Source organism: Bombina bombina, chromosome 6 (assembly GCF_027579735.1).
Source record: "Bombina bombina isolate aBomBom1 chromosome 6, aBomBom1.pri, whole genome shotgun sequence".
Lineage (NCBI taxonomy): Eukaryota > Metazoa > Chordata > Amphibia > Anura > Bombinatoridae > Bombina > Bombina bombina.
In genome coordinates, this window is record NC_069504.1 from 600,014,594 (window position 1) to 600,030,712 (window position 16,119).

Sequence of the window (16,119 nt, forward strand, 5' to 3'; positions counted from 1 at the left end):
AGATCCACAGAGCCATTACTTTGCACCCAAATAAAAACCCACCCTACCAGTATCGACTGCACAGTTACATGCTAAGTCGCAAAATAGCAGAACTCCGGTACCGGACAATTCAACTGCACAGAGAAATTGTTCTGATGAGTAAATACAGCAACAGAGAGGTTCATAAGGATGATCTACAGCTTGGTATTGCTCCGTCTTTCATGAGATATCAACCACAGCAGCGGGAAGAAATACTGGAATGGGAATTCCTAACAGGTAAATATTTGTATTCTGCCTCTGATGGGCAGCCTCCAAGACGTGGCATGGATTATTCCCAGAAAGAGGCTCTTGATGACATTGTAATGCAAGTTATGGAAATGATCAATGCAAATGCAAAGACCAGAGGCCGTGTTATTGACTTTAAAGAGATACAGTATGGATACCGCAGGATTAACCCAATGTATGGGGCAGAGTATGTTCTTGATCTTCTTCTTCTATACAAAAAGCACAAGGGCAAAAAACTGACAGTTCCTGTGAGGAGGCATGCCTACCTTCAGCAAACCTTTAGCAAACTTCAATTTATGGAGCATGAAGAAATTGATGCAAAAGAACTCGCTAACAAAATAAACCAGGATTCAGGATCTTTGTCTTTTCTGTCAAATTCACTTAAGATGCTTGTTCCATTTCAACTCACTGCCTCAAAAGCTGAGCACAAAGAACCCAAAGAAAAGAAAGTTCATATCTTGGTTCCTCTGTCTGGCCGCTTTGAAATGTTTGCTAGATTTATGGCCAATTTTGAAAAGACGTGCCTCATTCCAAATCAAAATGTAAAGCTGGTCATCTTGCTTTTCAATTCTGAATCCAATCCAGACAAGACCAGACAGATTGAACTCATGCGAGATTTCAGAGTTAAATATCCTAAGGCAGATATGCAGATATTGCCTGTATCTGGAGAGTTTTCTAGAGCTTTGGCTCTGGAAGTGGGATCTTCTCAGTTTAGTAATGACTCCTTGCTTTTCTTTTGTGATGTAGATTTGGTTTTCTCCACAGAGTTCCTGCAGCGATGTAGAGGAAATACAGTTTTAGGACAACAAATATACTTTCCAATTATATTTAGTCAATACGATCCCAAGATTGTTTATGCAGGAAAGGTACCCAGTGACAACCATTATGCATTTACTCAGAAAACAGGCTTTTGGAGGAACTATGGCTTTGGCATCACCTGTGTCTATAAAGGAGACCTTATTCGTGCTGGAGGTTTTGATGTTTCAATCCAAGGCTGGGGACTTGAGGATGTGGACCTCTTCAACAAAGTGGTACAGGCTGGTTTAAAGATTTTTAGAAGTCAGGAAATTGGTGTGGTTCACATCCACCATCCTGTTTTTTGTGACCCTAACCTTGATCCCAAACAGTACAAAATGTGTTTGGGATCTAAAGCCTCCACTTATGGTTCTACCCAAAGACTTGCTGAGTTATGGCTTGAAAAAAATGACCCAACGTTTGGAAGAACAACTCATACAAATGATTCTGTGAGGACAGCCTGATAATCCAGCAATGCTGGGAATTATTGAACTTTTTCATAATTAATTTATTTTTCAATAGTATTTTTTGTAATAGTTAAGGCAAATGTAGCTTGTTAGAAATGTCTTATGAGGAGCTCCATACCTGTTGAGCTTATCGAACAAAAATTGTGGTCAGTATTTGCCTTTTTGACTCTTGCAGTATGACGACTTGAAATTTCACGATGAACAAAGCTGGGGTTCCTTTAAACTGCATTCCATAAGCTTGAGCTATTTTCTTTGCCCTTCTGACTAGTCCTATCGCAGTACATGCCATGAAGACGCTGCAGTGTTACCTGGCTTCATTGTCCCATGTCTCCAGACCTCCTTTATATTGCAGTCTTTCAGTAGTTTTTAGAACTGATACTTTCTTACTCCGTATAGACAAACAAATGCAACCTTTCATTCCATTCATGTATTTCATGGGGTTAGTTTGATTCCCGCTGAAAAGCTTATTACTGAATGTATTTACAAAGTATTCAGTAGACTTTAGAACAATTTTATATAACTTTTTCAGCTGGATATTTTATTTATTTTTTTACAAATCAAAAATTATTCTTCGTATTATTGTGCATTATTCTGCACAATGTACTGTAAAATTTTCTTTCATTTAATGTGCTCCCAGTGATTAATTTTACCTGCCGGACTGAATTAAATGGTTCACAGATAGCTCCTTTTGCCTTTTTTTTTTTTTGTTTGTTTTAATTTTTGAGACAGCTCATTTTGCCTATTAAAACCACCACATACTCTGGAAATTTCAGTGTTGAGTTTAGAAAAGCTATGTAAACAAAAGGCAAGAGATTTGTATACAATGTACTCTTTATCAGCTGTTTGCTTGCCTCAGTGTATTGTCCCTTAAAGATGACTCAAATTCTCTATTCTAACTTACCAGAATATAACAGAACTGCATACATTACATCTCAGCAGACCTGTGTTCTTTAAAGTACTGAAGTCACTGTTGCCTTTAATGCTTTTCTACTGTCCTCCATTGTGAGTTTCTGTGATATACTTTTGTATTGACAGTGGTCACTTTCACAGCTAGATACAATGTGGAAGCATTTAGTTGTAGGTTGTGAAGATGTGGAGGCAGCGGTGACTTCAGTGCTGTAAAATGTTGAAGAACAAGTTAACAAAGTGATCATTTCCGTTGAATGCTGCTCAATTGTATGTTAATTCAAAGGGACATTGAACTCAATGCATATTCTCTATTGTCTATAACAAGTTAATCTGTGTGACTTTTTAAAATTGCATTAGTATGTTTTGCAAAAGCTAGCATTAAATTTACCAGTACTGCAGCCTTCATCATGTGGGAGGGGGAATTTTGTTTTGTTTTTTAAATTGTTTTTTAATACTTGAAGGCTCAGGGTGATAGAAAATATTCCTCTATTGGAGAACGTTGTCTGAGACAATTGTGAAGACAACTAGTTTTATCCCTGTTATATATATGTAGCTCAAAGTTAGTTTGTGCTACATCCCTTAGAAACCTAGCCTCTCTACAGGCGCAAGAGATCACCTTTTTATTCATGAATATCATTTTGTCCAGTATTGCCTGTGATTGGCAGGAACACCCTGATTTTTGCAAAAAATTGTTATGGGTTATTTTAAAGGATGCAATAGTAGTGAGTATGCAATTTTAAAATGGCACTCTTCAATCAGTTATTTAGATATTTAATATGCACACTTTGTACTGTAATGCTTAAAGTGAATGTAAATTTTGATGCTAAAGTGCCCGGTTTTTAAAACTTTGATTAAAAACAGGGGCACTTTAATTCATCAATATTTTCATTTCACTCCTGTTGTGAAAATAAACTTACTTTTTAATCTTCACAGCAGCTCCAGCTTCCTCCACCTGTTTCAAAGCCTCTTCCTGGGTCTAAATGAGGTATCTGGCTTCCTCCAATCACAGCAGTGAATCAGACACTGAATCCCCCGGGGGGGAATCTGTGATTGGAGGATGACCTATCAATCATTTCTGACATCAGAAATGGCTTGTGAGGCCGGAGGAAGCAGCAGCTGCTGTGAAGTTTAAAAGGTAAGTTTTTTTGTCACAACAGGAGTGAAATTTAAATTTTGATGAATTAAAGTGCCCCTGTTTTTAATCAAAGTTTTAAAAACCGGGCACTTAAACATCAAAATTTACATTCACTTTAATGGAACATTGGATTCTGCTAAGTATAATGCAAATCCCTTTGCCATTGGTTTTGCTATTCTAGTTTCTTTACATTTTTGCTTCTCAAAATGCTCAGAAATAATCATTTGACTTAACAGTTTAGAATATATTGGCGGTTTATTCAGTGTTCCATACTAGAAATATGCATATCAAGTTTGCTCTCCATTTAACTTCTGATTTTGGTCCCTACAATTTCTCAATAGGTACTTTGTTATATCATTTTTCTTGTGTGAGATTTGCTTTTAACATGTACATAAATATTAGTTTGGTTAACTACATTTCTACATATGTGAATGTCTGCTTTTATAAAGCAAAACTATAATGAATGATCTTTCTGTGAACCAACCCAGTTAAGGAAAAGACTGTGCTCTGCAGTGTCTTCATGTCATTTCATGCATCCTTATCATTGTTTATGCTGGAATACTGCCACTACAGCCTGATTCAGAAACATAATGTAAACTGCATGTTTAATGAAAGACCAAATAATTGCACATTCCCCATTACCAGCAATTGTCATAAACTAAATGTTTTACAATGTGCCTTACTTGCATTTAAATTGACACTCCATGATTTCTGCTTGCAAATTCCACAATTTTGTTTCCTTCCTCAGTTTAACAGTTTCTCAATTCTGGTTACGAACTTAAGCCCGATTTGCCAGAATTGTTACTGGCACTGGAAATGCTTTTTAAACAATTTGTATTATACATCAAAAAGTACAATCTTGTTTTCTATTTTATTGTGTACCATACTTTTTATTTATTTATTCCTCCTTTGTAAAGTCTGCTGATTTTTCACACTCACAGTGCCTTAATGTTAATCCTTTTTAATGGCATTGCAATGAAAACTTCAGCACTGAAGGTTGAACCAAAAGCATCTCGAGCAAATGTATTATTCTGTACGATTAGTGATGTTTAGATTACCAGTGGGGTGGTGGTGGGGAGTAATCCATGAACATTTTTTTTTGTTTTATTTTTTTTTTAAATTATTGTTTTTATTTGTCTAATAAATCCCTTCACTTTTTTTTTTTTTTTTGATCTTGTAAACTTTAATAAAAATTCCACCAAAAGTTTAATATTTTCATGGTAATTTCTTTGTGTTCTGACTATAGTTCTCTCACACATTTTGTTTTGTATATGTTGTGGTGTGTTGTGTGTTTGTTTTTGTTTGTTTTTTAAAGAACACAAGATTATTATTGATTGAGTTGCTTAGCCTGTTAATTTGTAGGTGTTTTCTCATCCTTTTCATATCCTACTTTTCATTGATTGTGATATAATTAGTCAGATAGTAGAACTGCATGACTAATCATCCAAGTTCAGGAACAAAACTCAGGCCGCAGCAAAAATTACCTGTATAATTGGACTCTATATCATGTGACCTGGGAAGCACACATAGGGCAAGGTAGCGGGCATTTCCTGATATGGACGCATCAGTGTCCTCCCCAGGACCTTTTTAGTGGGGGCACCACCTGACTGATTTTTCTGACCACCCGCCTACAATTTTAGCCAATATTAAGCAAAAATTAGCTAATATTAAAAAATATTTTATTGCACAAATTATCATTAAATAACGTGTATGTTAAATTATGCAATTAATTTGTGCTTTGAGTGACAACAAATGATATAATATTAGGAAATATTACTCTACCCCCACCTGGCTACTTCATAATGCCACTTGGCTGGAAAAAGTTTCTGTGGAGAACACTGTATCATGTGACCTGTGAAGCCACACTTAAGTCAATGTGAGGCACATTCACTGATATTCACAGCTTCCCAGAGTACATTGATAATCTCCAATAGAGGTTAACTAAAAATAAATAGTACAATTAATACTTAAGCACTAAGCCAAATGATAAGACAATGACTTCTTGTGTAGTTTCTCTTCATTCTTCCACTCTTCTCTGGAGAACATTGCTTACTGTGTTAGGGGCAGGTAGTACAGCTAAAGCAGTGGAGAGCAGTAAAACCTGGAATATTTTGTTTCATGAAGGTGGTGAGAGTCCACTAGCCATTACTTTTAAAAATTATACTACTTGCCACTGAGGAGGCAAAGATTTCCAAAACTCCAAAATCCCTTAAAATCCCTCCCATCTCACTGTTATATGTAGGGGTCTCCAGACCGTTTTGAGGCACATTTTTCCCCTCATAGCTATTGTTTGGACAGACGGAAGTTTATGAAGTATTGCGAAGTGTCGGCTGTTCAGATGTTCATGTGGCACCTTGATTGCATGCCTAACGCGTATCGGCTTTTGTTTGCACAAGCGTACATGTAGTTTTCTGTTTATTGTGCTACTCAGGCATGCACATGTCTGCTTTTTAGCATGCTTCAGTTCCGCACACTTAGCCTATTTAGTTAGCACACCTTGGCTGTTTGTCTGGTTGTCAATGTGTGCTCTTAGTATATACTCTTCATTCTTTCCCCTCTGCACTATAATACTATGTCAGGTTAGCGCACATCACTTTTATGGTTGTATATGCCCTTTCTCCAACATAGGTGTGTCCGGTCCACGGCGTCATCCTTACTTGTGGGATATTCTCCTCCCCAACAGGAAATGGCAAAGAGCCCAGCAAAGCTGGTCACATGATCCCTCCTAGGCTCCGCCTACCCCAGTCATTCTCTTTGCCGTTGTACAGGCAACATCTCCACGGAGATGGCTTAGAGTTTTTTAGTGTTTAACTGTAGTTTTTTATTATTCAATCAAGAGTTTGTTATTTTGAAATAGTGCTGGTATGTACTATTTACTCAGAAACAGAAAAGAGATGAAGATTTCTGTTTGTATGAGGAAAATGATTTTAGCAACCGTAACTAAAATCCATGGCTGTTCCACACAGGACTGTTGAGAGCAATTAACTTCAGTTGGGGGAACAGTGTGCAGTCTCTTGCTGCTTGAGGTATGACACATTCTAACAAGACGATGTAATGCTGGAAGCTGTCATTTTCCCTATGGGATCCGGTAAGCCATATTTATTACGATCGTAAATAAGGGCTTTACAAGGGCTTATTTAGACTGTAGACTTTTCTGGGCTAAATCGATTCATTATTAGCACATATTTAGCCTTGAGGAATCATTTTATCTGGGTATTTTGATATAATAATATCGGCAGGCACTGTATTAGACACCTTATTTCTTAGGGGCTTTCCCAAAGCATAAGCAGAGTCTCATTTTCGCGCCGGTGTGGCGCACTTGTTTTTGAGAGGCATGGCATGCAGTCGCATGTGAGAGGAGCTCTGATACTTAGAAAAGACTTTCTGAAGGCGTCATTTGGTATCGTATTCCCCTTTGGGCTTGGTTGGGTCTCAGCAAAGCAGATACCAGGGACTGTAAAGGGGTTAAAGCTTATAACGGCTCCGGTTCCGTTATTTTAAGGGTTAAAGCTTCCAAATTTGGTGTGCAATATTTTTAAGGCTTTAAGACACTGTGGTGAAAATTTTGTGATTTTTGAACAATTCCTTCATGTTTTTTCGCAATTGCAGTAACAAAGTGTGTTCAGTTTAAAATTTAAAGTGACAGTAACGGTTTTATTTTAAAACGTTTTTTGTACTTTCTTATCAAGTTTATGCCTGTTTAACATGTCTGAACTACCAGATAGACTGTGTTCTGAATGTGGGGAAGCCAGAATTCCTATTCATTTAAATAAATGTGATTTATGTGATAATGACAATGATGCCCAAGATGATTCCTCAAGTGAGGGGAGTAAGCATGGTACTGCATCATTCCCTCCTTCGTCTACACGAGTCTTGCCCACTCAGGAGGCCCCTAGTACATCTAGCGCGCCAATACTCCTTACTATGCAACAATTAACGGCTGTAATGGATAATTCTGTCAAAAACATTTTAGCCAAAATGAACCCTTGTCAGCGTAAGCGTGGCTGCTCTGTTTTAGTTACTGAAGAGCATGACGACGCTGATATTAATATCTCTGAAGGGCCCCTAATCCAGTTTGAGGGGGCCAGGGAGGTTTTGTCTGAGGGAGAAATTACTGATTCAGGGAACATTTCTCATCAGGCTGAATCTGATGTGATTACATTTAAATTTAAGTTGGAACATCTCCGCATTTTGCTTAAGGAGGTATTATCCACTCTGGATGATTGTGAAAAGTTGGTCATTCCAGAGAAACTATGTAAAATGGACAAGTTCCTAGAGGTGCCGGGGCTCCCAGAAGCTTTTCCTATACCCAAGCGGGTGGCGGACATTGTTAATAAAGAATGGGAAAGGCCCGGTATTCCTTTCGTCCCTCCCCCCATATTTAAAAAATTGTTTCCTATGGTCGACCCCAGAAAGGACTTATGGCAGTCAGTCCCCAAGGTCGAGGGAGCGGTTTCTACTTTAAACAAACGCACCACTATACCCATAGAGGATAGTTGTGCTTTCAAAGATCCTATGGATAAAAAATTAGAAGGTTTGCTTAAAAAGATGTTTGTTCAGCAGGGTTACCTTCTACAACCCATTTCATGCATTGTCCCTGTCACTACAGCTGCATATTTCTGGTTTGATGAACTGATTAAGGTGCTCGATAGTGATTCTCCTCCTTATGAGGAGATTATGGACAGAATCAATGCTCTCAAATTGGCTAATTCTTTCACTCTAGACGCCACTTTGCAAGTGGCTAGGTTAGCGGCTAAGAATTCTGGGTTTGCTATTGTGGCGCGCAGAGCGCTTTGGTTGAAATCTTGGTCGGCTGATGCGTCTTCCAAGAACAAGTTACTAAACATTCCTTTCAAGGGGAAAACGCTGTTTGGCCCTGACTTGAAAGAGATTATCTCTGATATCACTGGGGGTAAGGGCCACGCCCTTCCTCAGGATAGGCCTTTCAAGGCAAAAAATAGACCTAATTTTCGTCCCTTTCGTAAAAACGGACCAGCCCAAAGTGCTACGTCCTCTAAGCAAGAGGGTAATACTTCTCAGGCCAAGCCAGCTTGGAGACCAATGCAAGGCTGGAACAAGGGAAAGCAGGCCAAGAAACCTGTCACTGCTACCAAGACAGCATGAAATATTGGCCCCCGATCCGGGACCGGATCTGGTGGGGGGCAGACTCTCTCTCTTCGCTCAGGCTTGGGCAAGAGATGTTCTGGATCCTTGGGCGCTAGAAATAGTCTCCCAGGGTTATCTTCTGGAATTCAAGGGACTTCCCCCAAGGGGGAGGTTCCACAGGTCTCAGTTGTCTTCAGACCACATAAAAAGACAGGCGTTCTTACATTGTGTAGAAGACCTGTTAAAAATGGGAGTGATTCATCCTGTTCCATTAAGAGAACAAGGGATGGGGTTCTACTCCAATCTGTTCATAGTTCCCAAAAAAGAGGGAACGTTCAGACCAATCTTAGATCTCAAGATCTTAAACAAATTTCTCAAGGTCCCATCGTTCAAGATGGAAACCATTCGAACTATCCTTCCTTCCATCCAGGAAGGTCAATTCATGACCACGGTGGATTTAAAGGATGCGTATCTACATATTCCTATCCACAAGGAACATCATCGGTTCCTAAGGTTTGCATTCCTGGACAAACATTACCAGTTTGTGGCGCTTCCTTTCGGATTAGCCACTGCTCCAAGGATTTTCACAAAGGTACTAGGGTCCCTTCTAGCGGTACTAAGACCAAGGGGCATTGCAGTAGTACCTTACCTGGACGACATTCTGATTCAAGCGTCGTCCCTCCCTCGAGCAAAGGCTCACACGGACAAAGTCCTGGCCTTTCTCAGATCTCACGGCTGGAAAGTGAACGTGGAAAAGAGTTCTCTATCCCCGTCAACAAGGGTTCCCTTCTTGGGAACAATTATAGACTCCTCAGAAATGAGGATTTTTCTAACAGAGGCCAGAAAGACAAAGCTTCTGGACTCTTGTCGGATACTTCATTCCGTTCCTCTTCCTTCCGTAGCTCAGTGCATGGAAGTGATCGGGTTGATGGTAGCGGCAATGGACATAGTTCCTTTTGCGCGCATTCATCTAAGACCATTACAACTGTGCATGCTCAGTCAGTGGAATGGGGACTATACAGACTTGTCTCCAAAGATACAAGTAAATCAGAGGACCAGAGACTCACTCCGTTGGTGGCTGTCCCTGGACAACCTGTCACGAGGGATGACATTCCACAGACCAGAGTGGGTCATTGTCACGACCGACGCCAGTCTGATGGGCTGGGGCGCGGTCTGGGGATCCCTGAAAGCTCAGGGTCTTTGGTCTCGGGAAGAATCTCTTCTACCGATAAATATTCTGGAACTGAGAGCGATATTCAATGCTCTCAAGGTTTGGCCTCAGCTAGCGAGGACCAAGTTCATTCGGTTTCAATCAGACAACATGACGACTGTTGCGTACATCAACCATCAGGGGGGAACAAGGAGTTCCCTAGCGATGGAAGAAGTGACCAAGATTATTCTATGGGCGGAGTCTCACTCCTGCCACCTGTCTGCTATCCACATCCCGGGAGTGGAAAATTGGGAAGCGGATTTTCTGAGTCGTCAGACATTGCATCCGGGGGAGTGGGAACTCCATCCGGAAATCTTTGCCCAAGTCACTCAACTATGGGGCATTCCAGACATGGATCTGATGGCCTCTCGTCAGAACTTCAAAGTTCCTTGCTACGGGTCCAGATCCAGGGATCCCAAGGCGGTTCTAGTGGATGCACTAGTAGCACCTTGGACCTTCAAACTAGCTTATGTGTTCCCGCCGTTTCCTCTCATCCCCAGGCTGGTAGCCAGGATCAATCAGGAGAGGGCGTCGGTGATCTTGATAGCTCCTGCGTGGCCACGCAGGACTTGGTATGCAGATCTGGTGAATATGTCATCGGCTCCACCTTGGAAGCTACCTTTGAGACGAGACCTTCTTGTTCAGGGTCCGTTCGAACATCCGAATCTGGTTTCACTCCAGCTGACTGCTTGGAGATTGAACGCTTGATTTTATCGAAGCGAGGTTTCTCAGATTCTGTTATCGATACTCTTGTTCAGGCCAGAAAGCCTGTAACTAGAAAGATTTACCACAAAATTTGGAAAAAATATATCTGTTGGTGTGAATCTAAAGGATTCCCTTGGGACAAGGTTAAGATTCCTAGGATTCTATCCTTCCTTCAAGAAGGATTGGAAAAAGGATTATCGGCAAGTTCCCTGAAGGGACAGATTTCTGCCTTGTCGGTGTTACTTCACAAAAAACTGGCAGCTGTGCCAGATGTTCAAGCCTTTGTTCAGGCTCTGGTTAGAATCAAGCCTGTTTACAAACCTTTGACTCCTCCTTGGAGTCTCAATTTAGTTCTTTCAGTTCTTCAGGGGGTTCCGTTTGAACCCTTACATTCCGTTGATATTAAGTTATTATCTTGGAAAGTTTTGTTTTTAGTTGCAATTTCTTCTGCTAGAAGAGTTTCAGAATTGTCTGCTCTGCAGTGTTCTCCTCCTTATCTGGTGTTCCATGCAGATAAGGTGGTTTTACGTACTAAACCTGGTTTTCTTCCAAAAGTTGTTTCTAACAAAAACATTAACCAGGAGATTATCGTACCTTCTCTGTGTCCGAAACCAGTTTCAAAGAAGGAACGCTTGTTGCACAATTTGGATGTTGTTCGCGCTCTAAAATTCTATTTAGATGCTACAAAGGATTTTAGACAAACATCTTCCTTGTTTGTTGTTTATTCAGGTAAAAGGAGAGGTCAAAAAGCAACTTCTACCTCTCTCTCTTTTTGGATTAAAAGCATCATCAGATTGGCTTACGAGACTGCCGGACGGCAGCCTCCCGAAAGAATCACAGCTCATTCCACTAGGGCTGTGGCTTCCACATGGGCCTTCAAGAACGAGGCTTCTGTTGATCAGATATGTAGGGCAGCGACTTGGTCTTCACTGCACACTTTTACCAAATTTTACAAGTTTGATACTTTTGCTTCTTCTGAGGCTATTTTTGGGAGAAAGGTTTTGCAAGCCGTGGTGCCTTCCATTTAGGTGACCTGATTTGCTCCCTCCCTTCATCCGTGTCCTAAAGCTTTGGTATTGGTTCCCACAAGTAAGGATGACGCCGTGGACCGGACACACCTATGTTGGAGAAAACAGAATTTATGTTTACCTGATAAATTTCTTTCTCCAACGGTGTGTCCGGTCCACGGCCCGCCCTGGTTTTTTAATCAGGTCTGATAATTTATTTTCTTTAACTACAGTCACCACGGTACCATATGGTTTCTCCTATGCTATTATTCCTCCTTAACGTCGGTCGAATGACTGGGGTAGGCGGAGCCTAGGAGGGATCATGTGACCAGCTTTGCTGGGCTCTTTGCCATTTCCTGTTGGGGAGGAGAATATCCCACAAGTAAGGATGACGCCGTGGACCGGACACACCGTTGGAGAAAGAAATTTATCAGGTAAACATAAATTCTGTTTTTGTAGTGGAGGGGTAAGGTTCTATGCTTATGTTTTTACTTGCCTATTTTCCTGAAATGAATAGTCTAGTCCTTGCCAATAGATCCTTATGGCTTAGATCCTGGTCTGCTGATATTGTGTCAAAATCCAGATTATCTTTCCTTTAATGGAAAGACGTTGTATGGTTCTGACTTAGATTCTATAATATCTACTGTTACTGGAGGTAAATTGGCTTTTCTTCCTCAAGACAAAAAGTTCAGAGGGAAATCTAAAGCTTCCAATCATTTTCATTCCTTTCGTCAAAATAAGGAAATAAAGGTTGACTCCTGCTCAGAATCAAGGCACCTCTGGCTGTCTGGAGACCCAGTGCAAACTAGAACAATTCAAGCAGGGTAAGAAATCTATCCCTACTACCAAAATTGCATGAAGATGCGGCCCCCATCCAGAGGTTTTGGTAGGGGCAGCAACAATCAACACACCCGGTGTAGCTAGCAGTAATGAAGAATCATTTATTTAGAATGTTGCAATGAAAGCTGAATTTATTTCTGTAGATTCCATCAAAAACTGCATATATTTGAGAAAAGACAGGCAGCAAAGGTCAGGTCAGATGCGTTTCATATATCACAACATACTGTATAACAGTGTAAATTTGATGTCCCCTCAAAATAACTCAGCACACAGCAATTAATGTCTAAACTGTTGGCAACAAAAGTGAGTACACCCTTAAGTGGAAATTTCCAAATTGGGCCCAAAGTGTCAATATTTTGTGTGGCCACCATTATTTTCCAGCACTGCCTTAACCCTCTTGGGCATGGAGTTCTCCAGTGTTTCACAGGTTGCCACTGGATTCCTCTTCCACTCCTTCATGACGACTTCGTGGAGCTGGTGGATGTTAGAAAACTTGCGCTCCCACACCTTCCATTTGAGGATGCCCCACAGATGCTTAGGTCTGGAGACATGCTTGGCCAGTCCATCACCTTTACCCTCAGCTTCTTTAACAAGGCAGTGGTCGTCTTGGAGATGTGTTTGGGGTCGTTATGTTGGAATACTGCCCTGCGGCCCAGTCTCCGAAGGGAGGGGATCATGCTCTGCTTCAGTATGTCACAGTACATGTTGGCATTCATGGTTCCCTCAATGAACTGTAGCTCCCCAGTGCCGACAGCACTCATGCAGGCCCAGACTAGGACACCCCCACCACCATGCTTTACTGTAGGCAAGACACACTTGTCTTTGCACTCCTCACCTGGTTGCTGCCACACACGCTTGACACCATCTGAACCAAATAAATGTATCTTGGTCTCATCGGACCACAGGACATGGTTCCAGTAATCCATGTCCTTAGTCTGGGGTGTATATACATGATCTTCTGCAGTGATCCATCAATCACTGTGTAGAATGTTGCAATCTATCATTTTTAGGGCAGTGGGGAAAAAACGGACAGGAAAAATTAAAGGGAATTAGGCAAATCAAATAATGAAAGTATATTGCAAAGTTGTTGGTTTTTTAAACATATATAATTGTCAGTGAAATTCTTATAGTAATGTCTCTTTAATGCAATGTTCTAATCAAGTGATATTTATTTCAGACCTTTTACTTAAATCAACAAACTGCAATAAAAAAATAAAAATCTGTGTTTGACCTATAAATTCATCTTGTGCCAGTGTGCTGTCAGATGTAGCTCACTATTGTTTATTAAAATGGCACTGTGTCTTCACTTAAAGTAACCTATTTTCTCCAACATAGGTGTGTCCGGTCCACGGCGTCATCCTTACTTGTGGGATATTCTCTTCCCCAACAGGAAATGGCAAAGAGCCCAGCAAAGCTGGTCACATGATCCCTCCTAGGCTCCGCCTACCCCAGTCATTCTCTTTGCCGTTGTACAGGCAACATCTCCACGGAGATGGCTTAGAGTTTTTTAGTGTTTAACTGTAGTTTTTATTATTCAATCAAGAGTTTGTTATTTTAAAATAGTGCTGGTATGTACTATTTACTCTGAAACAGAAAAGAGATGAAGATTTCTGTTTGTATGAGGAAAATGATTTTAGCAACCGTTACTAAAATCCATGGCTGTTCCACACAGGACTGTTGAGAGGAATTAACTTCAGTTGGGGGAACAGTGAGCAGTCTTTTGCTGCTTGAGGTATGACACATTCTAACAAGACGATGTAATGCTGGAAGCTGTCATTTTCCCTATGGGATCCGGTAAGCCATTTTTATTCAGACAGTAAATAAGGGCTTCACAAGGGTTTATTAAGACTGTAGACATTTTCTGGGCTAAATCGATCATATTTACACATATTTAGCCTTGAGGAATCATTTAATCTGGGTATTTTTTGTAAAATAATATCGGCAGGCACTGTTTTAGACACTTTATTCTATAGGGGCTTTCCCTAATCATAGTCAGAGCCTCATTTTCGCGCCGGTATGGCGCACTTGTTTTTGAGAACAGCATGGCATGCAGCTGCATGTGTGTGGAGCTCTGATACATAGAAAAGTCTTTCTGAAGGCATCATTTGGTATCGTATTCCCCTTTGGGCTTGGTTGGGTCTCAGCAAAGCAGATTCCAGGGACTGTAAAGGGGTTAAATATAAAAACGGCTCCGGTTCCGTTATTTTAAGGGTTAAAGCTTCCAAATTTGGTGTGCAATACTTTTAAGGCTTTAAGACACTGTGGTGAAATTTTGGTGAATTTTGAACAATTCCTTCATACTTTTTCGCAATTGCAGTAATAAAGTGTGTTCAGTTTAAAATTTAAAGTGGTTAAAATCTTGGTCAGCGGATGCGTCTTCCAAGAACAAATTGCTTGACATTCCTTTCAAAGGGAAAACACTGTTTGGCCCTGACTTGAAAGAGATTATCTCTGATATCACTGGGGGCAAGGGCCACGCCCTTCCTCAGGATTGGTCTTTCAAGGCCAAAAATAAACCTAATTTTCGTCCCTTTCGCAGAAACGGACCAGCCCCAAGTGCTACGTCCTCTAAGCAGGAGGGTAATACTTCTCAAGCCAATCCAGCCTGGAGACCTATGCAAGGCTGGAACAAAGGAAAGCAGGCCAAGAAACCTGCCACTGCTCCCAAGACAGCATGAGATGCGGGCCCCCGATCCGGGACCGGATTTGGGGGGGGGCAGACTCTCTCTCTTCACTCAGGCTTGGGCAAGAGATGTTCTGGATCCTTGGGCGCTAGAAATAGTCTCCCAAGGTTATCTTCTGGAAGTGATTCATCCTGTTCCATTAAGAGAACGAGGGATGGGGTTCTACTCCAATCTGTTCGTAGTTCCCAAAAAAGAGGGAACGTTCAGACCAATCTTAGATCTCAAGATCCTAAACAAGTTTCTCAAGGTTCCATCGTCCAAAATGGAAACCATTCGAACAATCCTTCCATCCAGGAAGGTCAATTCTTGACCACGGTGGATTTAAAGGATGCGTATCTACATATTCCTGTCCACAAGGAACATCATCGGTTCCTAAGGTTCGCATTCCTGGACAAGCATTACCAGTTCGTGGCGCTTCCTTTCGGATTAACCACTGCTCCAAGGATTTTCTCAAAGGTACTAGGGTCCCTGCTGGCGGTGCTAAGACCAAGGGGCATTGCTGTAGTACCTTACTTGGACGACATTCTGATTCAAGCGTCGTCCCTTCCTCAAGCAAAGGCTCACACGGACATAGTCCTGGCCTTTCTCAGATCTCACGGATGGAAAGTGAACGTGGAAAAGAGTTCTCTATCTCCGTCGACAAGAGTTCCCTTCTTGGGAACAATAATAGACTCCTTAGAAATGAGGATTTTTCTGACAGAGACCAGAAAAACAAAACTTCTAAACTCTTGTCGGATACTTCATTCCGTTCCTCTTCCTTCCATAGCGCAGTGCATGGAAGTGATAGGTTTGATGGTAGCGGCAATGGACATAGTTCCTTTTGCGCGCATTCATCTAAGACCATTACAACTGTGTATGCTCAGTCAGTGGAATGGGGACTATACAGACTTGTCTCCGAAGATACAAGTAAATCAGAGGACCAGAGACTCACTCCGTTGGTGGCTGTCCCTGGACAACCTGTCACAAGGGGTGACCTCCCGCAGACCAGAGTGGGTCA

The 16,119-nt window shown here is 41.2% G+C and overlaps 1 protein-coding gene across 1 annotated transcript in view; it reads left to right on the top strand.

Moving 5' to 3' along the window:
• Nucleotides 1–3,232, top strand: part of CHSY1 (chondroitin sulfate synthase 1) — a 153,732-nt gene extending 150,500 nt beyond the window's left edge. The window contains exon 3 of the mRNA XM_053717593.1: nucleotides 1–3,232. This exon is cut by the window's left edge and continues 70 nt beyond it. Coding sequence (XP_053573568.1) covers nucleotides 1–1,523 — 1,523 coding nt within the window. The 3' untranslated portion in view covers nucleotides 1,524–3,232.
• The last annotated feature ends 12,887 nt before the right edge of the window (nucleotides 3,233–16,119 follow it).